Consider the following 25,291-nt stretch of genomic DNA (forward strand, 5'->3'; position numbering starts at 1 on the left):
TTACCTACTGGCAACATGCACTGTTCCAAGACTTCGGTTTTTAAACACTGAGACGTTTTTGATGGTGACATACACCATTGCGAGGTCGCCATTCCAGCACCTTGGGACCTCGCACCGGAAGACGCAGTGTTAGAAGACCCCCCCACTAGGTGGACGGACGACATCAGACGAGTCGCATGGAGCCGCTGGATTCAGGCGGCGCAAGACCGTGGCGTGTGGATATCTATCGGTTTATGATGATGATGACATGCACTGTTCGCAAACTTCGGTTTTTAAACACTGAGACGTTTTTGATGGTGACATACATGATACACCATCGAAAAAGTAACATGTAACTTTTTATTCCCATATAAAACGTTTAAGGTAGCGCCTCCATAGATTTCCATAACAAATGGTGAGCACATAAAGTTGTTATTAACAATAACTCGCATGCGGCGCGTTGGTTATCAGCACGCGTTCAATCGTAAAACGAGGTTTTTAACACTTGTGCTGTTAAATGTGGCAATTTGTTGCGTATATGTTACATTATGTTACTTACTACTAATCTTTAAATATATAAAAGGAAAAGGTGGCTGACTGACTGACTGACTGATCTATCAACGCACAGCTCAAACTACTGGACGGATCGGGCTGAAATTTGGCATTCAGATAGCTATTATGACGTAGGCATCCACGAAAAAAGGATTTATTTCAATTTTTTTTTTTCAAAAAATGAGTAAAATATGGGTCTGAAATTTGAGTAGTCCATGCAGAAGAAGTCGTCGAGCATAAGCTAGTCTAGATATACAAAAGGAAAAGCTGACTGACTGACTCATCTATCAAGCACAAGATCAAGCACACCTCATGGACGTATAAAGCTGAAATTTGGAATGCAGATAGCTATTATAACGTAGACATCCGATAAGAAAGGATTTTTGAAAATTCAATTCCTAAAGGGGTAAAACAGGTATTTGAAATTTGTGTAGTCTACGCGGACAAAGTCGCCGGCATAACCTGGTCATTTATAAAAAGAAATATCAAGATTCAGGTAGCTGTAAGATGGGGGTACATAATTACATGTAATTCAGAATCATACAATTTGCCACCCCGCTCTTATCTGATGAGAAACGCATAAGTAACAAAATGTAAATAAAAAATCGTATCCGCGAGGGAAATACACCGGTGACGGTTTATCTTTCCTTTTTCTTACGAATTATGACGTCTCACCAAATTCACATCTCAGGATTAGGTACGCAAATATTACTTTGAAAATTATGGCGGATATTTTGCATAAAGTAAGCAGATATAGTACCATTTTTTTACATGGTGTTATGTCTTGTACAATGATACGGAACCCGATAAGTCCGACTCGCACTTGTCCGGTTTTTTTTAAATAGAGATAGCGAGCAAACATGCAGGCGGGTCCCTTGATGTTAAGTGATTACCGCCGCCCATGAATATTTGCAGCACCAGAGGAACCGCCGATGCGTTGCCGTCCTTTTAGGAATTTGTTGGTCCGCCCCTTGAATAACCCCATGTTGTAATCTAGTGGGAACACCGCCGATGGGAGTTGGTTCCACAGTTTGCATGTGCGTGGAAAGAAGGATCTGGCACAGCGGACGGTCGAAGTGCACCAGACACCCAGGTGGTAAGGGGGTGGATGTTTTCATACCTTAATTAATGAGTTTGCTAATTTAAAAAAAAAAAATAGCGAGCAAACGAGCAAGCAGGTCATTACCGCCGCCCCTGAACATTTTCAGCACCAGAGCACACGAGTAGATATCCCAGAGGGACCGCCAATGCGTTGCCGGCCTTTTAGGAATTTTTTGGTCCGTCCCTTGAATAACCCCATGTTGTAATCTAGTGGGAACACCGCCGATGGGAGTTGGTTCCACAGTTTGCATGTGCGTGGAAAGAAGGATCTGGCACAGCGGACGGTCGAAGTGCACCAGACACCCAGGTGGTAAGGGGGTGGATGTTTTCATACCTTAATTAATGAGTTTGCTAATTTAAAAAAAAAAAATAGCGAGCAAACGAGCAAGCAGGTCATTACCGCCGCCCCTGAACATTTTCAGCACCAGAGCACACGAGTAGATATCCCAGAGGGACCGCCAATGCGTTGCCGGCCTTTTAGGAATTTTTTGGTCCGTCCCTTGAATAACCCCATGTTGTAATCTAGTGGGAACACCGCCGATGGGAGTTGGTTCCACAGTTTGCATGTGCGTGGAAAGAAGGATCTGGCACAGCGGACGGTCGAAGTGCACCAGACACCCAGGTGGTAAGGGGGTGGATGTTTTCATACCTTAATTAATGAGTTTGCTAATTAAAAAAAAAAAAATAGCGAGCAAACGAGCAAGCAGGTCATTACCGCCGCCCCTGAACATTTGCAGCACCAGAGCACACGAGTAGATATCCCAGAGGAACCGCCGATGCGTTGCCGGCCTTTTAGGAATTTGTTGGTCCGCCCCTTGAATAACCCCATGTTATAATCTAGTGGGAACACCGCCGATGGGAGTTGGTTCCACAGTTTGCATGGGTGCATATTAGGTACATTTATAACATACTAGGTGATGCCCGAGACTTCGTCCGCGTAAGTTTCAGTTTTTAAAAAGCCCGTGGAAACTCTTCGATTTTCCGGAATAAAAAGTAGTATTGCTATCTCTGTACTAAATTTCGTCAAAATCGGTTGAACTGATGGGCCGTGAAAGGCTAGCAGACAGACAGACAGACACACTTACACATTTATAATATTAGTATGGATTTAGAATTCTATGAAAATGAAAAGTATTATTACCTACCCTAAGATACGGGATCTCCTAGTTTTTTTTGGTTATAAATAAATATTCATTCATTCATTCATTCTAGGGCTGCATGTGCCCTTATAAAAATTTAATAAAGACATCACTCGCTTCATATCTCAAATCAAATATCATCAAAGCAAATCACAGTTTTAATAAAAAGTGAAAATCCCACAAAGAGTGCTTGTATCCACAAATATACCTTGCTTTTTAGGGTTCCGTACCCGAAGGGAGCCATGGCACCGATTCTAAGCACAACCTAATTTTAGAGTATTCGCACCCTCTTCTTACTATTGTAATATGAAAAGGACAGAAGCAGTTTGACATTTCTAAGTTTAATTTTTAGATGGTAAGACCCATGATTTTAGCACGCACTCGCGAACCTACTGTTTAAATTTGTATTGTGCACTAAAATTTAGAGTCTTTAAATGTGAAAGTCATGTTCCGTTCCTTTTTTAGCATTAGTAAAAAGAAAAGGATGCAGATACTTTAAATTTAGTTTAGAGAGAGACTAGAGAATCGGGGCCAATGGGGTCCTAATTTTAAGTTTACGCTATCTGTCCGACTGCCTGTCAGCGGGCTGTATCTCATAAACCATACTAGGTAGAGTAGAAATTTTCACAGAATGTGTATTTTTATTGCCGCTATAACAACAAATAATAAAAAACCAAGATAGCGAATTTGAAAGCAAAAAGTAGGTACATAATATATTTAGATTTGGGCTTTGTAGAGCGTTGTCTCTGTCACTCATATCTATATGACGGTTTGTCGATCTCAACGACAGATACAATGCTCTTCAAATCTGCTATCTCCTTCTAATGTACATCATTTTTTACCGCGTATACCTACTGTACTTTGTAAGATGGTACCTACGGAATCTTTCGTGTAAGAGTTCGATTCGCACTTGACCGGCTTTTGTATCTGTGAAGATGTACCTTCAAACCCTCTGCAATATTTTAAACATATCGTAATGAAATCGGAAGGAAAAATTAGAGTTTTTGTCATTCATACCGGTTTTTATGAGAGTCTGGCGTCTTGCGTCTTGATATTAAAATTTATCAGATTTCAGTAATGCGATCTTCGCAAATGAAAATGCTGAGATGAATGAAAGCATTAATAATATTACATTCAGGTATAACAACAAAAACTCTCAATAGCTCAATGGTTAAAGGAGCGGACTGAAACCCGAAAGGTCGGCGGTTCAAAACCCGCCCGTTGCACTATGCTCGTATCCACTCCTAGTTTATTTGGAGGGAAAAGGGGAATATTAGTCATGATTCACGGCTTATTAACTATGTTCTTTAAAAAAATATATACAGATTCAAAAAAAATCGAGTCAATGGAAATAGTTCTGTGGAAATTCGGTGCTTGACTCACGAAGCTGATTCATTAGGTACGAAGGAATTCACAAGGAACAGAAAGTTCTAAACTCTAAAACACAAATTAATGTAATACCGTATTAAATGTTTATAACATTATAAATCATTCATCATCATTATCATCAACCGATAGACCTTCACAGCTGGACAAACGTCTCTTATAGGGACTTCCACACGCCACGGTCTTGCGCCGCCTGAATCCAGCGGCTCCTTTGCGACTCGTCTAATGTCGTCCGTCCACCTAGTGGGGGGATCTTCCAACGCTGCGCCTTCCGGTGCGAGGTCGCCGTTCCAGCACCTTGGGACCCCAACGTCTATCGGTTATACGAACTATGTGCCCTGCCCACTGCCACTTCAGCTTCGCAACCCGTTGAGCTATGTCGGTTACTCTAGTTCTCCTACGAATCTCTTCATTTCTGATTTGGTCACGTAGAGAAACTCCAACTAGCTCTCTCCATCGCCCGCTGAGTGACTCTAAGCTTTCTTCTGAGGCCCATAAATCATTAATAAACAATAATAACCTCATTGAAACAGAAGTAAATTAATTCTTAAGGTGCGTATCCAACCCTTTGTTGCCACCTGTAGTCATGGGAATGCGCAAACACAATAGCGATAGTGAAGGGTTAGATCTATGGGATAACTTAACCGTAGCAATATCAAGGATCTTATTCTAGAATAGAACTAGCTTGCTCGCGACTTCGTACGCGTGGACTACACAAATTTGAAACCCCTATTTCACCCCCTTAGGGGTTGAATTTTCAAAAATCCTTTCTTAGCGGATGCCTAAGTCATAATAGCTATCTGCACGCCAAATTTCAGCCCGATCCGTCCAATAGTTTGAGCTGTGCGTTGATAGATCAGTCAGTCAGTCACCTTTTCCTTTTATATATTTAAGAAATATCATCTTTGGCTCTGCGCATATCACATAAAAATGAGTAAGAAGTAATTGTAGCAAAACATTTGCAGTTAAAAATGAATGAATATAGGTTTATCGTACGCCACAAAAGTACAGAAAAACACATAAAAACAAAATAAAAGTTAGACAGGCACAATTTGACGGCTATTAATAACGCTAACTAGCAATCTCTTCCAGGCAACCAAATTCAGTCATAAGCTCGAAATTTAGATAATGTTTTAACTTCATTGAAAAATAGGTTCATAATTCAAAATTCAAAGGCAAAGTCGATGTATAGTGAGTCATTTACCTACTTAAATCCATATAATGTGGCTAATTCCATTATACATAATTTCTAAACTAAACTCAAATGGCACGTCTAAATCTATTGCTATCCCTTTGCTAATGTTGCTTGCGGAAAAGGATAGCACTAGATTTAGACATGTTAATTTAGTATCGTTTAGAGATTGTGTACAAGAGAATCGGCCCCATTGCCTACTTATAATATAGGTAATAGGTAATATGTAGGTATTTTCTAAGTAGTTCTGTGGCCATTAGGTACCAAAGTGAGTTTAGAATTTTTTAATACCAACTGATAATTTGGGCGCTTTTAAAATATCCGGAAATCATTAAAAATATTCAAAATTCACGTATTAAGTCATAAAAGCGAAACGCTTACACGTTTTTTTTACGTTTCACATAAATTCAGAAACCTTTATAAAAGATCATGAGCCAAATAAAAATTTCGCCAAAAAAATCATGGCGTCAAAACATACTCGAAATGCTTGTACAGAAATGTTCTCAAAATTCTAATTAATGCCATCCGCAATCAGCGGATATTAAGCGTTCGCGCGAACCCTCCAAAACTCAAAGAAGCAGTGACACCGGCTTTTTCATAAATAAAAAAAAGGATTAACGTTAAAAAGTCGAAAAAACTCCATCCACTTCGAGTTAATGATACGGTATGGCGAGAGACGTAAAACAAAGGTTCGGCCGTCTGTTACACCGTGGCGAACGGCTGAGACTGGTAAAACTGCCGGTGAGAAAATTCACAAGTCAGATTTTTCCTTTTCTAAGTAAAAGTTAAGCTTAAGTAAAGGCGGTGTGCAGAGCAGAAGATATTGCCGTGGATAATGAATATGTACTCTTTGTACCGCAAAATGAGATCTTCACTCAAACACAATTGTTTTACAACAAAGCGAAGTACTTTACAATACAGCTGAATTGAAAATCACACCTCAACTGTAGGTTCTGCTTTTAAAGGATATGCGAATTTCTTGATGCATAACTTTAACGCCTAGCTGGCTGGTCACTTTAGAAAAAAATATATGTGCATATTATCACATAATATTTTTTACTATTTCCTACGATGGTAACAAAAATCTCAAAGGAGTTAGCGTGTAAAAAAATATCAATAATAATTTATTTCTATGGCAATTTATGGTGAATAAAATGTTCGAAGAAACACAAAGAATATTTTTTAATTGCATGCGTTAAGAAGCATCGAACATAAAGGTTTTTACGAAATTGCACTACAAAAACTTCGTCCACTCTAACATATCTAAACATGGTAGAGAAATGAAAATAGCAAAATCGTTTTAGTAAACATAAAATCTAATACTCAATTATCATGTATTCCAGCAAAGAACAGCAAATGTATCGCTTCGGTGTAACACGATCCCACCGAAAACTTCAAGGTTCGCTTGAGACCTCTTCTTGGGATGTCTCGATTTTTACTTTATTTTCGATCCGTTTTTCCTCTAGCTAAAACCGTCAGCCGTCTAGTCTGATTCTTATGGTCTTGCTATCGACTCTAAGGACTTTGTACCGTTATTTGTTTTTTAGCCTTCTCCATAAGAGGTTTTTAAAGTCAAACACAAAGCTCGCGAATCCACAAACGTATGTATAAAAGCTATGTGCAAGGCATTGTTTTCGATGCTGCATGAGACGCTCATTACTCCTACTTATGTGGAGATTTTATGGAGATATAGTTTTAGGTGCATTGGGAAACTGATTTTCATTCCTTTTTTTAATTGCAGGATAGGCTTGCGTTTGACGACAATCATAATCAAATCAATCGAACTGTAAAAAAGCACCTTACAAAATGTCATATTAAAAAAAAATCAATCGATCGGATAGAGGCGATCAAATGAAATTTGGCACAACCGTACCCAGCAATCTCCCATACCTCGAAAAATCAAAAAGCTCCCATATAATTTTTAAATACTTAAATCCACACCGAAGAAGTGTTAGGCATCATTTATTTTGTACAGAGATACCTAGGTTGCATCCCGGAGGAGGACATAGACTTTTCCCGGAAAATCAAAGAGCTCCCATGGGATTTATAAAAACCGAAACTTACGCGGACAAAGTCACGGGCAACGTTTAGTATAATATGTAGTGATCCTTAGAACGATAAGAAGTTTTCGAATAGTAAACCAATAACGAATTAGCCTAAATATATAGAAGGAAAAGGTGACGGACTACCTGAATGACTGACTGACTGATCTATCAAAGCACAGCTTAAACTGGACGGATTCGGATCGGGCTGAAATTTAGCATGCAGACAACTTTTATGACGTAGACATCCGCTAAGAAAATATTTTTAAAAATTCAATCCCTAAGGGGGTAAAATAGAAATTAGGAATTTGTATAGTCCACGAGGACGAAGTCGCGTTCATAAGCTAGTAACTTATATGATTCTTGTACAAAACTTAAATCTAGATTTCACAATATAAAACTAGTTGACGAGGGAAATATGTCAACGCGTAAGCAAAGTAAAATTGCATAACACCAAAGTAGGGATGTACCATTTCACAGCTAGCATGTTATAAATCACGTGAAAAGCTTTTTCATATGTAACACCCTGCTACCTTAGTAGCCAGTGAAAAACCACGAAGCAAAATCTTACAGAGTTTGAAAATTGGGTATTTGACTCCAATTGTTTTATTACTTTATTATAAACTAGAATAAAAGTACGTAAACTGAAAAACTAATTAAATCGATCAAATAACAAAAAAGTTATAAGCATTTAAATATTTCTGATTAGACAGAGACAGCGATACAGCAGTTTGACGTCACACCTACTAATGCCATAGTAGCTTCGTGCGGTTTCATACAAATTTTCGTTTTGCGAAAAAGGGATAGAAGACCCTCCCACTCCAAAATTAAAATGCCTGTAACTTTGTAAATCTTCGTTGGATTTTAATATTTTTTTCAGTGTACGTCATTATTTTTACCCTAGTTTATAATAAAGTAATAATATTTATCAAATTCAAAAGTAGGCAAATACCCAATTAAATAATTTCTTAAAATTCGCACACGCATGTTTATCGACCCAAGCTAGAATGTGCTAGCGAGAACACTCACATCGCTTCATGTTAGAAAAAGAAAAACATATGCAGTTAGTTTGATTAATGTAGCAATAGATTGTAAATCCTAAAGTTAAAATATCACTTTTCAAGTTGAAATCACTGTGCAGAAAAAAATGTCTTGAAATGAAAATTACTTAAAAGTAGTAATAATAAAAAGCCCATCACTACAGCAAAGAGAATTATGTGGAAATGCTTATACACTGTAAGTAGCAATAAACTGAAGTATAGTGCACAATATTCATGTGTTGCCTGTGAAATCACTGTAACGACTAAAAATAATTTCATCAAATGAAAATTATTTCAAAAATAGCAATTAGGCCCATTTCTACACCAAAGAGAATTATGTAGAAATGCTCATCACACTGTTAGTATAAATAAACTGAGATAGAGTGCACAATATTCATGTGTCGCCTGTGAAATCACTGTTATGACAAAAAATAATTTTACCAAATGAAAATCATTCCAAAATAGCAATTATGTCCATGTCTACACCAAAGAGAATTATATAGAAACTAGCTGATGCCCACAACGTCGTACGCGTGGATTTAGGTTTTAAAAAATCCCGTGGGAACTCTTTGATTTTCCGGGATAAAAAGTAGCCTATGTCCCTCTCCAGGTCTTAAACTATACCCGTGCGAAAAATCACGTCGATCAGTTGCTTCGTTGCGACGTGATTGAAGGACAAACCAACAAACCAAAAAACAAATATAGGTATTTTCATATTTACAATAGGGGTAGGTAGTGATGCTCATCACACTGTTAGTATAAATAAACTGAGGTGGAGTGCACAATATTATTCATGTGTCGCCTGTGAAGTCACTGTGGTGACAAAAAAATAATTTCACCAAATGAAAATCATTTCAAAATAGCAATCACGCCCATCTCTACACCAAACAGAATTATGTAGAAATTTTCATCACACTGTTGGTATAAATAAACTGAGGTGGAGTGCACATTCATTTCATATAACAGTACCTAAGAGAGCTACACTGGGCAGTTCTCAAGTTACAAGCGGACAGACAGACTGACGTTGTTATAAATAAGATAAGAATCGAGACGTATGGTGAAGTAATTGTAGAATGTAAGAGTTTTTATATTAATTAATTGGATAGAATTAGATAAAATTGTCCTTTCTAAATAAAATGAAAAATCCTTTTTAGTTTACTAGATGATGCACGCGACTTCGTCATAACATGTTCATAAAATCCTGCGGGAACCATGGATTTTTACGGGATAAAAAGCAGCCGCTTGATCCTCTCGGAAGCCCCATAACAAATATAGTACTATACAAACTTTCACCTTTCTAATATCACTAGCTTATGCTCGCGACTTCGTCCGCGTGGACTACATTTCAAACCATTATTTCACCCCCTTAGCGGTTGACTTTTCAAAAATCCTTTCTTAGCTTATGCCTACGCTACGTACATAGCTATCTACATGACAAATTTCAGCCCGATCCGTCAAGTAGTCTGAGTTGTGCGTTGATAGATCAGTCAGTCAGTTAGTCAGTCACCTTTTCCATTTAAGGTTTCCGTAGTAAACAAGGAACCCTTATAGTATCGCCATATCCGTCCGTCCATCCGTCCGTCCTTGGTTAATCTCAGAGACTATTAGTGCTAGTAATCTGTAATTTGGCATGGGTATAAATATTAATCACGCCGACAAAGTGGTGAAATAAAATTGTGATAAATATTTTTTTTAGGCTGGCTCCCCTACATGTAAAGTGGGGATGTTTTTTTTTTCGTCTACCCCATAGTGTGTAACCTCAAACTGTATCTATATACAGTTTGAGGGGGATGAATAGTGAACAACCTACGAGTAACAGTATCAACAAACCCAAAATCTAACACACCACAATACCTATCAGTACCCAAACCCCAAGCTCTTCAGCCATCTAATATTTTACAAGATCATTCTCCATTTGCTTTTCCACCCTTCTTGAGCGTGCTTTTTTATATTTTTCCTTTCGCGACTTGTTTTCATTTTTTGCGAGCGTCTCGGATGATTGCTCCGTCGCGTTCAAGTGGTCGTCTCGTTGGATGCTGTGCTCTTTTTAATCCCTTATCTCGGAGGTGGCGAGGGCGATATTTAAATGAGTCAGCTTACCTGTCTTGAGACGGTTGTATCAAAATCTGGAATTCTGTTACGTATTCATTTGTTTCATTGTTTCCTTCAGACTAGACCGCTGTGTGCTCGAGAGTTGATACCTATCAGATCTTGAGAAAAAGAAGTCATAAAATGTTGTGACTGAAGGACCACAAAAAATACCATTCTAGTGTAGTACCTATGAAATAGGAGGTCGTAGGTATTCATTTGTTTCATTATTTCCTACAGACTAGACCGCTGTGTTCTGAATTCTCAAGAGTTGATACCTATCAGATCTTGAGAAAAAGTAGTTGTTATAAAATGTTATGACTATAAAAGGGCCACAAAAATTATTATTCTATTGTATCACCAATCAAATAGGAGGTCGGTATTGAAAAAGGAATTCGGAGTGAATTCCCTTCGCAAAAATATGAGACCATTGAATTTTCAGACTTGTCAGTCAACATTTATAAAGTCTGTAAAAATGTATAACTTGAGCCCAGTCGTAAAAAAATATATTTAGGTACAAATAAGTAGGTACCAGCGGCGATGAGTCAATATAACACGATTCCTATCGGCTTCCCTTTAAGAATTGGCATAATATAGCGTAAATAGTACCTATTCACATAAATTCGGTAATACGTTCGTAAATACAAAGGTTTGATCGTCACAAATGCAATTTTTTTTTGTTATTACTAATTAACAGCTAATGTAGGTAAGTAACATACACCTACAGTCCTACACCGTAAGCCGTAAAATATCGGATTCCCTAGTTAGATTTTTGCTTAGTATTTATCTCTTTCATTTCCCTAGCGAAAGCGAAAGGAGCGAACTAGGTCTGTCTCGCTCTACGGTTCGCCAAGAAAGAGCAGGCCCAGTAGCGAATACGAATTTGGAACTCTGACAGGTCAGACAAATTTGACGTAAGTAAGCCGCTAGAATCCGAGTTACCGTATTATACCGCCAAATTAAAAATTATATTAATAGTATTATTTTAACAGGTACATGCTACTATTTTGAGTATTTTGTATTTTGAAGGGTGATTTGATATTATTTATTTTTGTGAAGCGGCCATGCTTGTTTGTTTTTAAAGTTGTTAGTGGTGTTTTATTTTGATATAATAAATTGGGGATAGTGATTAATAACTAATAAGTGTAAGTTCACGGTAATTTTGATTCAGTTTGGTAAGTCAAAATCAGAAATGGCCTTAATTCACGTAGATTGTTGTTTAACAGATTTCTTGTTACGTAGGTAACGATAGTAATTTTTCTAAATTAAGTTTTGAAAACAAAAATCGATGGGGAACAGCTGATATTCTTTTAGGTAAGTAGGTACGTTTCCGGCTTCCCTTTTTCAGATTTTCACCCTTCGCCACTGGTAGGTACGTAATATTTTTATGTACAAATATTAGGTACCTACCTAACTTAAAAAAAATATACAGCAATGAATGGTGAAGTACACGAAAACGAGTAGTACATAACCCACCTGTCTGATGATTTTAAAAACGCTATCCTACCTATATCCAAGTTCGAAATCGAGGAATAAATAATTCCTACGAGATGAACGGTCTAAACGTTTAATTTATATTATTCTTCAGATATTTATTACCTACATAATTAAGACTTCGTTTTAAAAGAATTAAATTATTAGTGGAACAGTAGATAACACGGTCCTACAAATCAAAATAATCATGATATTATAAAATGAGATTCAAAAGGCGCAACGAAAGGCGACGGCGGACAAAACGTCGTCAAAAAAGTCACGAATAGGTATCCAAAGGTATTAAAATCAGTATTAAAAATAAAAAGGATCCCCAAGGACCCATGGCGGATCATCCCACCAATTTACTTATGAATATTAAAGCAAGAAACGGATACGGGGGGCTCGGAGAACACGGTTAACAAAAAGACCCTTCAGTGATCCTTGAAACGCGAAATACATTTTGGCGGATGACAAAACAGAAAAGTGGAAAAACTCTTGCACGATTCGCTTTTAATATCTGAGAGTGTCCTTGGGATGTATAATTTTAATGTATATCCTTTTGTCCGAAAATGTCCATGGATTTTGACGAATTGCTGGTACTGCTTGCTTACCTTTAAAATGTCTGTACAAACCAAAGCAAATTGCTTTTACGAAAGTTAAAAAGCAAAGCAAAGTTTATAGCTACAAAAAAAAACTTTGCTGGATTTTTGATAAAGATTATCATTTATCATTTATTTATTCAATACATTCCAATATTAATTACATAAGTCATTAAACAAATATTATTTTTATTACCTATATAATAACAATATTGGAACCGCGTTGGAGCACTTATATAAGTATGTTCTCTTAAAAGTACTTAATAAAGACTTGTCTAGTTATTATAGGTACTTTGAAGTTGTTCTTCATTAGATGTGTCCCAAATCTCAATCCATTGCAATAGATCTAATATAGATTAGATAGATTATAATCTATCTAATCTATATAAATACATTATCATGATCGATAAAATTTGCGGGTAGATTCCTTTTAATAATGTAGCCACTAATTTAAATGGTAATTTGAAAATTCCACCCCTTGGTGTTAAAGTTTATTTCATCTTGATACCGTACGGGTTAAGGAAGAGGTATAAGCTAGCAATAATTTAAGTTTTTTTTGGTAACATAGGTTCTCTAATAGAGTACAGAAAACATAAATAAATAAAATAAATAAATAATCATTTATTTGCAAGAACGATGGTACAAAGAAGATGAAAGAATACAATATAAAGAGCCCTTAACAGTCGACTAAATTAATAGTGTGCAAATATTTTAAGAGATATAATTTAAGATCAAAATTAAGTTATTAAACATTATCAAATGATATTATTAGTCTTATACAGCATGCAATCAGTAAAATGTCAGAGCATATTAGAAGAATACAATACAATTAAAATTCACTTATTACATTAAATATTCTTTGACGTCGTAGTAGCATTTTTCTAAAAGTAACTTATTAAGTTTTCCCTTAAAAACATTTAAATACATAGGTTAAAAACATTAAAACCATAGGTTCGTGTGTGATTGGTTGGTCACTCAAAATGGTTAACGCTAACTGTGCTTTTATCATTTGTATTGCGTTGAGTAACAGCAGAGAGAGCCCTATACTATTTATATCCATGGATAGAGATTTGTTCACCTCGAATGGTCGAATCCCTGATCAAGGTATAGAGACAAAGCATTGTACAATAAAGATAACGATAAGAAAATCAATGAAAAGCGCAACTACCGTATCCAGTAACTGAAGTTATTATCTAAACAACAACAGTTAATAGCAATCCTCCATAACAAGCATATAGTTAGCTATAAACTCAAACGTATCACATAACAACACAACTCTAAACTTTAAATGCATACAATAAAATTACTAATGAAACGTAGAACTTTATCGCTGGCAACATTCAGAGATCGCATTACGTGAACTTCAAGGAGGAGGATGAGGGTTTCAATTAGACAAGGTTGCAAATGACTATTGCGTTTCAGTGCAGAAATTATGTTTACTTGTATTTATATGGACTCCCACTGTGAATCAGTAGAGACAAGAATAGTGCGTGTCACAGACTTAAGGAAAAGATAGACGGATGCAGACCACACCGTGTGAATAAGTGAAGCCAGTTGAGCACATAGCGAGATGGTGCGAATTCAGCGTGAATTAAGGCTTCTCAAAATTCCCGTGGATTTTTTTAATTTTCCTAGAATGCAAGCTATTTATGTACTTACCAAATTTTGTCAAAATCGGATAAACGATCGTATAAAGGTAAGTAACAGACATACAGTACGCGGCCGAAAGTAATGTACATCGACTTTTAGAAGGAGATCGCAGATTTGTAGAGCGTTGTCCCTGTCGTTGAGACCGACAAAACGTCATATAGGTATGAGTGACAGAGACAAAGCTCTACAAAGCCGAAATGTTATTCTTAAGGCCAATGTACCTACATTACTTTCTGCCGCGTACTGTACAGACACACTTACCCCTTAATAATATTAGTATGGGTTAAGATATTTTGTGTTCGTTACCTATGCGTCGCATTGTTGTAGTTTTGTATCTAGATGTTGTATAAATCACACTACTGAGACAAGTCTCCCTTTCAGAGTGAGAAAAGCTTAGAGTTTTAGACCATAGTCCACCACTCTGCTAAGTGTGAATTGGCCGACTTCACATACCTTTAAATTATATTTTTTGGATATTATTACATATTAAATTACATATAAGGAACACAAAAAAAAACTTATAATACAGATAAAAAACAAGTAATAATTAAGTAGACCTAGGTCTAGTAGACGTATGAATGGGCAACCCCTGCACTAGTAAACACTGTATTACAGTGGGTTGCCTTCTCCATTTCTAAAAACTTGAATAAATGTTATTACAATTTGGTGCGCTAAGGTCGGACATGTTATACCGGTGTCTATTACAAGTGATAGTGGTGTGCATGTATGCGAGTGTGTGTGTGTGTGTGTGTGTTTGTGTGGGTGCGTGTGTGTATGTGTGTATGTGTATTATTTGTTGTTTATATTAGCTAGTTTGTTTCAATCATATTATTTTAACTTTGAAAACTTATAGAAAACGCTTAGGCGTGTAGATGGTTTTTCCACTACCAAGCTATATCTATTGTACATACTAGCTGACCCGGCGAACTTCGTACCGCCTAACAGTCGTTTCTTTATTTTTTTACTAACTTACAATTTTTTAATTTTTTCTCTCCGTAAGAACCATCCTCGTACTTCAAGGAATATTATAAAAAAATTATTATTATAATAATAATTAGCGAAATTGGTTCGGCTGGTTCGGCTTTAGAGGCTCTTTTGAGCTGTCTCGTCGTATACATCCATCGTAGTCTTTGTGCGTTGTAACAATAATAAGGTATATTTATACATTAAAGTTAGACCGACGAGTCTCGGTCTTCGGGCCATTGTAACCTTGGATGAGACAATACAAAAGCACTTGTATGGACGGCGCATATTAATTTGTGTAAATTGCAAAATATTGTATTTGAATATTGAGGTGTTGGACACAAAGATAAAAATCAGCGAGGATTTTTTGTGATAATATTAAAATGAATTGTATTGTGTTACTTTTTTCTGAGTTTTGTGTTTTTGAGTAAGTAGAAAGTAGACATAATAGCGTTTAAACTATCGTTAAAGGTCGACGTACATTACTTTCGGCCACGTATAGTTTATGACTGCCATGCTACATCATAATATTATGCTGTGCAACAATTTAATAAATCTATGCCCGATCGCTAACTATGGGCCTCATAAGAAAGCTCAGAGTCACTCAGTGGGCGATGGAGAGAGCTATGCTTGGAGATTCTCTGCGTGATCAAATCAGAAATGAGGAGATCCGTAGGAGAAATAGAGTAACACACACACACACTACACACACAGTAATCGACATAGCTCAACGGGTTGCGAAGCTGAAGTGGCAATGGGCAGGGCATATAGTTCGTACAACCGATAGACGTTGGGGTCCCAAGGTGCTGGAATGGCGACCTCGCACCGGAAGACGCAGCGTTGGAAGACCCCCACTAGGTGGACGGGCAACATCAGACGAGTCGCAAGGAGCCGCTGGATTCAGGCGGCGCAAGACCGTGGCGTGTGGAAGTCCCTACAAGAGACCTATGTCTCTGTGTCGTCTATTGGTTGATGATGATGATGATGCCCTGTCCTAAGATAAATCCACCTTTAAACGGCCATTTCTCCTCAGTCTGGCTATGCCCCGGTCATTAACGTTAGCAGTAATGATGTTATGACAGCTGGCCATGTATTGGGCCTTACTCTTTTATTGCTGCACAAACATACAAACATACGCTATAGTCACAGCACAGTGAAATGTGAACTGGCAATATACCTCAAATTTTTGAGGATTACTATTTCGTACCTACTCCGCAGTGTCGTAGTGCATGGCATCTACTTATCTTGAAACAAAAATTTGAAAAAGTACGTAGATATACTAGGATCTTAGCTAGGAAAGTTTCAGTTACATTGGTAGGCATATAAAATCTCTATTTAGAATTTAGATGAAGTATAAACAAGTTGTTTATTCATCCTATAAAGTTTTTAAAATTGAGATACACATTAGGTTGTTAGCTGTTCAAATTAGTCATTTATAGTGCTAAATTATAATAATATGATGGTGGTAATTTTAAGTCAGTGTGTCCATTTGCACAATTATAGATCTTTGGGACACGAAGAAACATCGCGATGATTTATCTAAAAAAACCGTTAAAATCACGTTAAAATACATAACTTGACATTCAAAATTTAAGCTGTGATAGCCTAGTGGTTAGGACGTCCGCCTTCTAACCGGAGGTCGGGGGTTCGAACTCGGGCACGCACCTCTAACTTTTCGTAGTTATGTGCGTTTTAAGTAATTAAATATCACTTGCTTTAACGGTGAAGGAAAACACCGTGAGGAAACCTGGATGCCTGAGAGTTCTCAGGTGTGTGAAGTCTACCAATCCGCACATGGCCAGCGTGGTAGACTATGTATATTAAAAAAAATATGTATGTGATATCACAAGAATAATAATATTATAACCTACTACCTATTTCATTCATTACAAAATATAAAAAAGCAATGCAATTCATTATACTGTAACATTTTATTAAGCATTACAACGGAATGAGTCAATATTACCCCACCCCGGCTTCCATCAAATCCGTCCAATACGTAAATCCCCCCAGCTGATGTTTTGTGGGGCAATTAATTCCGCACTAAATACTAAAATAAGTTTATTTCACTCTAAACGTAAAGTGAGAGTGAAAGTCATCTTTCGAAGACGGTTGGTGAGTGTGGAGATGGCTTCAATAAATAGTGGTTTTATTTTTAACCGACCGACTTCAGAAAATGAAGAGATTTTTAAATTCTATGTGTTATTATTTTCATATTGGACTAAGAGCCAGAGCGTGCCAGACCTTCGTTATTTTATAAAAGCTGAAAGTTTCTCTGAGTATTGTCCCCAATATTGGGAGGAACGTTTGTTAGGATCATGGCGGCTTTGGGAGATAACAGGTAATAAAGGTGTAAAAACTCTTACGTCAAAGTATAAAGCCTAATCAGTACCTACTACCTACCCTTATTATAAATGCAAAAGTGTGTTTGTTTGTTGGTTTATTGGTTTGTCCTTCAATCACGTCGCAACGGTGCCACGGATTGATTTGATTTTTGCATGGGTATAGATAAAGACCTGGAGAGTGACATAGGCTACTTTTATCCCGGAAAATGTTCCCACAGGATTTTTTAAAAACTTAATTCCACGCGGACGAATATAATAATATTCTAAATAGTTTTTTGTTGTGGAATTTTTCGATGAGATGATCGAATCATAACGCATTAAAATATTTAAGATAATTTAATTTAAAAAATAATGATAAATATATTTTCTTTCTTATCAATTACTAATATCAAAACGCCAATTAAGTAAGTGCATTAAACTGTATGTAACTGACATAGTTCATAATCACCATGACCTAATTGCATCAAAACAAAACCAATTAATCCTCTTCAACGGTGAAATACGTCTACGACTTATGAATTGCGCAATAGTTTATGTTTTTATTACTAGATGATGCCCGCGACTTCGTCCACGTGGATTTAGGATTTCAGAAATTCTGTGGGAACTTTGTTTTTCCAGGAAAAAAGTAGCGACATAGGCTACTTTTCATCTCAAGCAAACATCACGTTGATCCGTTGTTACCTTGCGACATGATTGAAGGACAAACCAATAAAACAACAAATAAATACACTTTCGTATTTATAATATTGTGGGTAGTGATGATGGAATGAAGAAACTTACATACTTACAGTAGGTACGCGGCCGAAAGTAATGTACATCGACCTTTAGAAGGAGACAGCAGATTTGTAGAGCACTGTCTCGGTCGTTGAGACCGACAAAACGTCATATAGGTATGAGTGACAGAGACAACGCTCTACAAAGCCGAAAATCAAATGTCATTCTAAAGGCCGATGTACACAGATAAGAGTAACTACACTCATCTGGGCCGATGTACATTACTTTCAACGGCGTACTGTAGATCATACATATTTGGGAAGTCTATAAAATTGAGATAAATACTTATAACCTTTCGATAGTACATTTAATTGTAAATATCAGAGTCTTCATCACTGACACAGAGTCCTAGTTGGAATATTATGATCAGAAATAAACACTTAAATGGCGGCGTGCCAAGATGCGTACGCGCATCTGTGGGCAAATAAATTTCACTATTACACGATGCGAGAATGATAAGTGGAACGGTGACAATTGAAATACACTTCCGCGTTCAATAGATATTTTAGTATGCAAAATGCAAATCAAGAAAGAGTTTATTTTAATAATAATTATTATTATAAACTTTTATTTAAGGTGGAAGACACGGTCTGCCCGCGAAATTCAAATTTAATTTGGTTCTCGCAATTTGTAAACTAATACGACAAAGTAGGCTTATGGCATTCAAATTGAGCCCCTAGTCCCTAGCAGTATCATCTTCACAGGCTTATATAAAAATCTTTACTTGAAAGTGTATAGTTTAAGAAATTATTCAAAACTAGCTGACCTGGCGAACTTCGTTCCGCCTAACAGTCGCAATAATTTTGCATTATCCGCAGTTCCTGAAACATTATAGTTTAGGAGTGCTGTACCCTACATCATCAGGGTTGAGGAGTTGAGACTTGAAGTCTGAGAATAAAGTCGTTGCTTGGTACCTACAATATGAATTCACTATGCACACTTCCTGAATCTTGATAACTCAGGCGGGCAGTAACCCTGCAGCATCAGGATTAAGGAGTTGAATCCAGAATTTTTTATGTGATTACCACGAAAACTTTTTTGTTGATTTAAAAAAAAATTTTGCAAATCGGTCCAGAAACCTCGAAAAAATCGATGTAGAAAAAAGAACCACCTCCTTTTTGACAGTCGGTTAAAAACTGATGACCTTGAAATATTTACGGAACAATTTTTAAAATATCCCCTTTCTAACAAAAAAAGAATGAATGAAATCCGACTACGCGTTAATGAATTACAACTCAGTATACATTTTAACTTTCATCCCCTCTCCTACGGGAACTATGCTGAATTTCGGAATAAAAAGTATCCTATATTCTTCCTCATAGTATGACCTCAAATCGTACCAAGTTTCATTGGAATCCATTCAGTAGTTTCAGCGTGATGCGCGGCCGTGATACAGACAGACAGACAGACAGATAGACAGACAGACAGACAGACAAAAATGAAAAAAATTACAGTTTTGGGTTCAGTATCGATTATAGAGTGCCCTCGAAAAAAAATTTTCAAAATATCTGCAATGTACAGAATTTGACCTGTTACAGTTTTATTATAAGTATTGATGATGATGATAATGAGTTTGACGTGAGCTACTCACAAATTAATCAGTAGTACGGAGGTGTAAAACTAAAAACTAAAAAGTAGATAGATACTGATTGGAGAAAAGAGCCTTCTCTATGTTTGTAATAATAACAACAAAAACACTCATAGTAAACTTTATTCGAACGTAAACCGGTGAGTATTGGAAAGATTTAATTTCCGCTTCAGTCAGCGCTTTTTATTTTATTACGGCATTAAAGGAATTATATTATTGCACTGCCCTATCCTATCAATGTATTGACTATTGCACGAGGATTAATGTCTTAACGCCTGATCATTCCGAATGGCAATTGTTTGTTGGAGTAATATTGCTTTTTTTCAAATTGCTAGTATAATTTATAGCGTTTTATTTTTGTAAAAGTGTAAATACGTTTATATTTGTTAGTAATAAGGTAGATAGAATAGAAATAGCATAGATAAGTACAGTTAAAAATGAATTCCGTGGCGCCACTTGAATCGGGGTTCCCACTGAAAACCAGCGCTGTATGTTTTAGTACGTGTGCAAACACATAATGGCATTTATGCTGAGTCGGGACCTTTTTTTTCGGGTTGTGCCACACATTACGTAGTCTATTCCGGCGCTTCTTCTGCTTGAGGTCTTTCGACTTTACTACTCAAGTATTAGAGGCGCCGGGATGACCTAACTGGGTCTAACAGTAACAGGTAATGTGTGGCACAAGTTTTAAAATAATTTTTCTTTCTTTTCTTTCTAAAGGGATGAAAAAATACTTTTTACCCGAAGGGTGCCAACGGGATTCTATTACTAAGCCTCCGCTGTCCGTACGTCCGTCCGTCCGTCCGTCCGTCTGTCTGCCAGCGGACGGTATCTCGTGAACCGTAACGTCCGTAACAGGCAGAAAGTAAAAAATTCACAGAATGTGTATTTCTATTGCCGCTATAACAACAAATATAGGTACAGTACTTAATAAAAACTTCAAAATTTCCACCATGAAAATAATTAAAAAGCCCTATTTCTTTCTACGATGGTAGGTACGGAACCCTTTGTCGGACTCTCACTTGGCCGATTTTATATTTCTTACTTCATTTTAAATTCTCCGCCTCATACCCCCATTGCCATCTCAACCTGTCACGTACTTATAGTACCTAGTACAAGTATCTCAACGCATGATACACGGTTCATCGACTCAACAATGATTCATAATTCTCGCGAACAAAGGATAAGCACGTGCGAGTTTTTAGAAAAGCCTCGTTTAAAATATTTACTTTTCGCACGTATTGCGTAACTATTGCGGTCAGATAATATTGTTTTGCTAATTTATTTAATACATTTATTTAGATTTTAGTTTTAATACGGAAATGGGATTTGTTATTGGTCTTGCTACCCATATTCTAAATGCGTAAGTTTGTTTGTTGATTTGTTGGTCTGCCCTTCAATCACGTCGCAACGCAACGGTACAACGGATCTACGTGATTTTTGCATGGGTATAGTTAAAGAACAGGAGAGTGACATAGGCTACTTTTATCCCGGAAAATCAAAGAGTTCCCAAGGGATATTTAAAACCTAAATTCACGCGGACGAAGTCTCGGGCACCAGCTAGTAGAATATAATACTTAAGCAATATTTATTATGCACATAAAAACGTTTAGTTTCTTCAAATGAAATCCCTACCTATTTGTTTTATAAAAATCTGTGACTACCCATTTATATTTTACTAGTATGTATATAAAAGAAAAAGGTAACTGACTGACTGATCTATCAACGCACAGCTCAAACTACTGGACGGATCTGGCTAAAATTTGGCATGCAGATAGCTTCTATGACGTAGGCATCCGCTAAGAAAGGATTTTTGAAAACTCAAACCCTAAGGGGGTGAAATACGGGTTTAAAATTTGTGTAGTTCACGCGGATGAAGTCGCGAGCATAAACTAGTCAACGATAAAAAACTAAATAAATAAATCTGTACTTACAACATCAGCATCTATGACCCCATCTGCCACATCCGTCCCCCCCTTATCCCTCCAATGCTTCTCACTGGTCACCGAAAAGTTAAACGACCTTTCCCTTCTTGGACTTAATAACACTCCAGCTGGTGTTCTCCCATATCTAAATATCTCCAGGTTGGTTGTTGAGAACCTGTCGTTGCCAGGGTCTGATCTTGGGAGGAAGACGTCGTCCTCCAGGTCACTGTCGAAGGTCAAGGTCAAGGGGGGTGATGATGCTGAGCGCCGGCATTGCTGGAGGGGGGGTGGTGCTCTTTCTATATCTGACTCCGAATAGGGCCGATCTGTGAACAAATGTTTTTAATTAAATTGGTTGTTTAATGTTTTGTATTGGAAAATGGATTGGATTGGATTGGATTTATCATTATAAATCTTTCATCAATTATCATCATCTTAAAAAAACATTTTAGTTTGTTGTGGGCTCTTCTCAGACCTGGGCGCGTTTGATACCCTCGTAGCTTTAGTTTTAAGTTTGCGTAATTAATTATCACCATTGTACATCATCTTGCAACAATAATTGACAGTCAGAAAGTGTATAATAAAACCCATAGTTCGCCCCCCTCCTCATACCTCGATTGCTATGTCGACCTGTCGTGAAGTATACCTACTTTATATAAATAATTTGATTTTGATATTGAATCTAATAACAAAAAAAATCACCATCATTATCTACATTCAAAGATATAACTTGAAATATTAGACTTTCATACAAACTTTTATTCCCTATTATTAACTTCCCTAGGGAATTTCCGGAAAAACTGTTTTAGTGAGCGCCTATAAATGTAATAAAAGGAATTTGGTCTCAAAATTTGAAGTTTCTAACCCATCGGTTTAACTGTCCGTTGATAGATCGGTCAGTCAGTCAGTCAGGACAAGTCTTTGTATAATAGGTAAATACCTATGTATAGATAACACACATAAACCATAACCACAGAAAACCTATTAAGTTAAAACTATTAAACACCATAGCCAAGGCAGGATTTTGGGATGTGATTTATATAAAATCTATACGTCATCGTCGCAAATATACCGACCTAGTTGAGGTAAGAAAAGCTAGTCTTTTCATATAATATGTTCACAAATAATGATTCAAGCGGAAATTAAATTAAATTTTAACATAGTTCTTCCATTACAGCTAACATTCATAAACTACAACTTAGTTAAGAAAGAGAACAGGAAAAAAAACACATACGTAATGGGTATATAGTAGGTATTCATAATATCAAAACAAAATCTTTAAAACAGTTTAAAAACTAAGCTCGAAGCAATTCCAAAAACCTGTTCCCTTAAACTAAATACTAGCAGTAGGTAGGATTTTACGTCTCACGTTGCTAGAATTCGATAGTCGAAACACAATACCGTTAAAGTAAAATGAACCTAAAGAGCCTTGAATTGAAGTCAAAAATTCAATGCCACTGATTTTAATTTCGCAACGTTTCCGCTTGGAGCGCTAGCTGTAGATGTGTAGACAAACTTGAGCTTTAAAACAAGGTGGTTAAGATCCAGTTTACTATAATGCGGAAGGTTTTCGACACTCGAATACTATCGCTGGTAATACATAAAATCTTATACTAACGTACAGTAAATAAAAGCAAAATGTTTAATAGCTATCCAAGAATCGATTATGTTGATTAAAAAATGGTCTACGGTAGCATTTTGCTTCTGGCGATTGTACGGCCGGCGAAAGGATAATAGTGTGGAAGGAAATTAGTTTGTAAACGAATAACTGTAGAGGTCATTATTGAGTGAAAGTAAATGTTACTCTTTAATACCTATCTGGGTAGATTTAGAGGAAAATAAGTCAGGATTTTTTTTTGGATTTATGGATAGCCATCCATTTTGGGTATTTGAAAAAATTGTGAATACAATATGAAGTTTTATGGTCAAAGAGTTTTTTTTTTTTTAAAGTTCTTTTCTTTTCCTATTTTTTTTATTATATTTTGATTCTTAATGAAAATCAGTCTCCTACTCAGTCAATGAATTACTTAGTGTATTTATTGATCTATTTATGAACGTATAAAAACCCTTTTCTCCTTTTTTTTTGGGTTCCGTACCTCGAAAGGAAAGACGGACAGCAGTTCCGCTGGTGCTTGAAATGTTCAGGGGCGGCGGTAATCACTTAACATCAGGTGACCCGCGTGCTCGTTTGCTCGCTCTTTCTATTAAAAAAAAGGTAGAAATATCTAGAATAGTCCATAATATCCAGAAGGTCCAGAATGAGAAACACAAATTAATGAAACCTTGTGCCGTCCTCAGACGAAACCCGTTTTGTCATGACTCTTGACTAGGGTTGCCATCTTGACAATCTAAGCTCGAAAACTCCGGACTTTCAAGCATTATTAAAAGCCGGAAATAGCTGTATTTTCTTTTTTTTACTTAAAATTAAATAAAAGCGTACATATTATTATACTTAAAAAGTAACACAAATACAGTAGCTGGCAGAAAATATTGTACATCGACCTTTAGAAAGAGGTATCGGCTTCGTAGAGCGTTGTTTCTGTTACTTATACGAATGTGACGTTTTTCAAACTATAGTACGCGACAGGTCGAGATGGCTATCGGGAAGGGAATGCCTGCACACCCTCACAGCCCTTGCGATAACCCGCGGCGGCGACGTGCGGCGGGGTGATTACGTAAAACATTGCAGTAGCGACAGCAACAACAGTAGCAATCCGACAGTTCATTTGCTGTCTCTCTTCCTCTTCTTCTTATTTTGCTTTGTGACTATTGCTGTCTCTCTCTAGCCGGACGTTTGACAGCAATGATTGCGAGATTTACGCCTGTCGCAAGCCTGTCGCGAGATACGTAATCAAACCGAGAGAGTGCGGGGTGTCCCCCCGCCTCATACCCTGATGATCATCTCAAACTACCAACGGCTATAGGTACTGTGAAGTATTCTGATTTCTGTGATAGTAGGAAACCCCCTCCCGGATGCTTCCCAGACGCTATCCAAACTAGGACAAATCCGGGGAAACCCGGCAGGATGGCAACCCTAGTCTTGACACACGTGCAGGACCGGCCGCTGTGCGAACGAGACAGGACACCAGCTGTCCCGCTCTAAAGTGCAATGACTATCCTATGGTGGATACGGTTCGTTGAGTAACCGCACACTTGCGTTTCGCGTTACATAAGTATTGTTTACTATTGTAATCACACGTGATACAATATGTATTGCTATTATTGGATCATCTCGTGATTTATAATTAATGGGTATTTTCTAATACTAGCTTATCGGATCGCATGGCGATACGACATCGCATCGCAATTCGATGCGTTGACGCAAAAATTTCATCGCTTACGGCATTGTACGAGAAAACTCTGAGCATCAATTTCTAGTGAGCCATGGACCGCACTACACGTATCCTACTTCTAATTGCGTTAAGACGCATCAAGAAAAACACACACAGCACAGA

The 25,291-nt window shown here is 37.1% G+C and overlaps 1 protein-coding gene across 1 annotated transcript in view; it reads right to left on the minus strand.

Annotated features, from left to right (window-relative positions):
* The window catches only part of LOC117992205 (uncharacterized), a 165,312-nt gene that overhangs the window by 13,566 nt on the left and 126,455 nt on the right, over positions 1-25,291 (minus strand). The window contains exon 2 of the mRNA XM_034979864.2: positions 21,846-22,162. Coding sequence (XP_034835755.1) covers positions 21,846-22,162 — 317 coding nt within the window. The remainder of the gene's footprint in view (positions 1-21,845; positions 22,163-25,291) is intronic.

Source organism: Maniola hyperantus, chromosome 21 (genome assembly GCF_902806685.2).
Source record: "Maniola hyperantus chromosome 21, iAphHyp1.2, whole genome shotgun sequence".
Classification (NCBI taxonomy): Eukaryota; Metazoa; Arthropoda; class Insecta; order Lepidoptera; family Nymphalidae; genus Maniola; species Maniola hyperantus.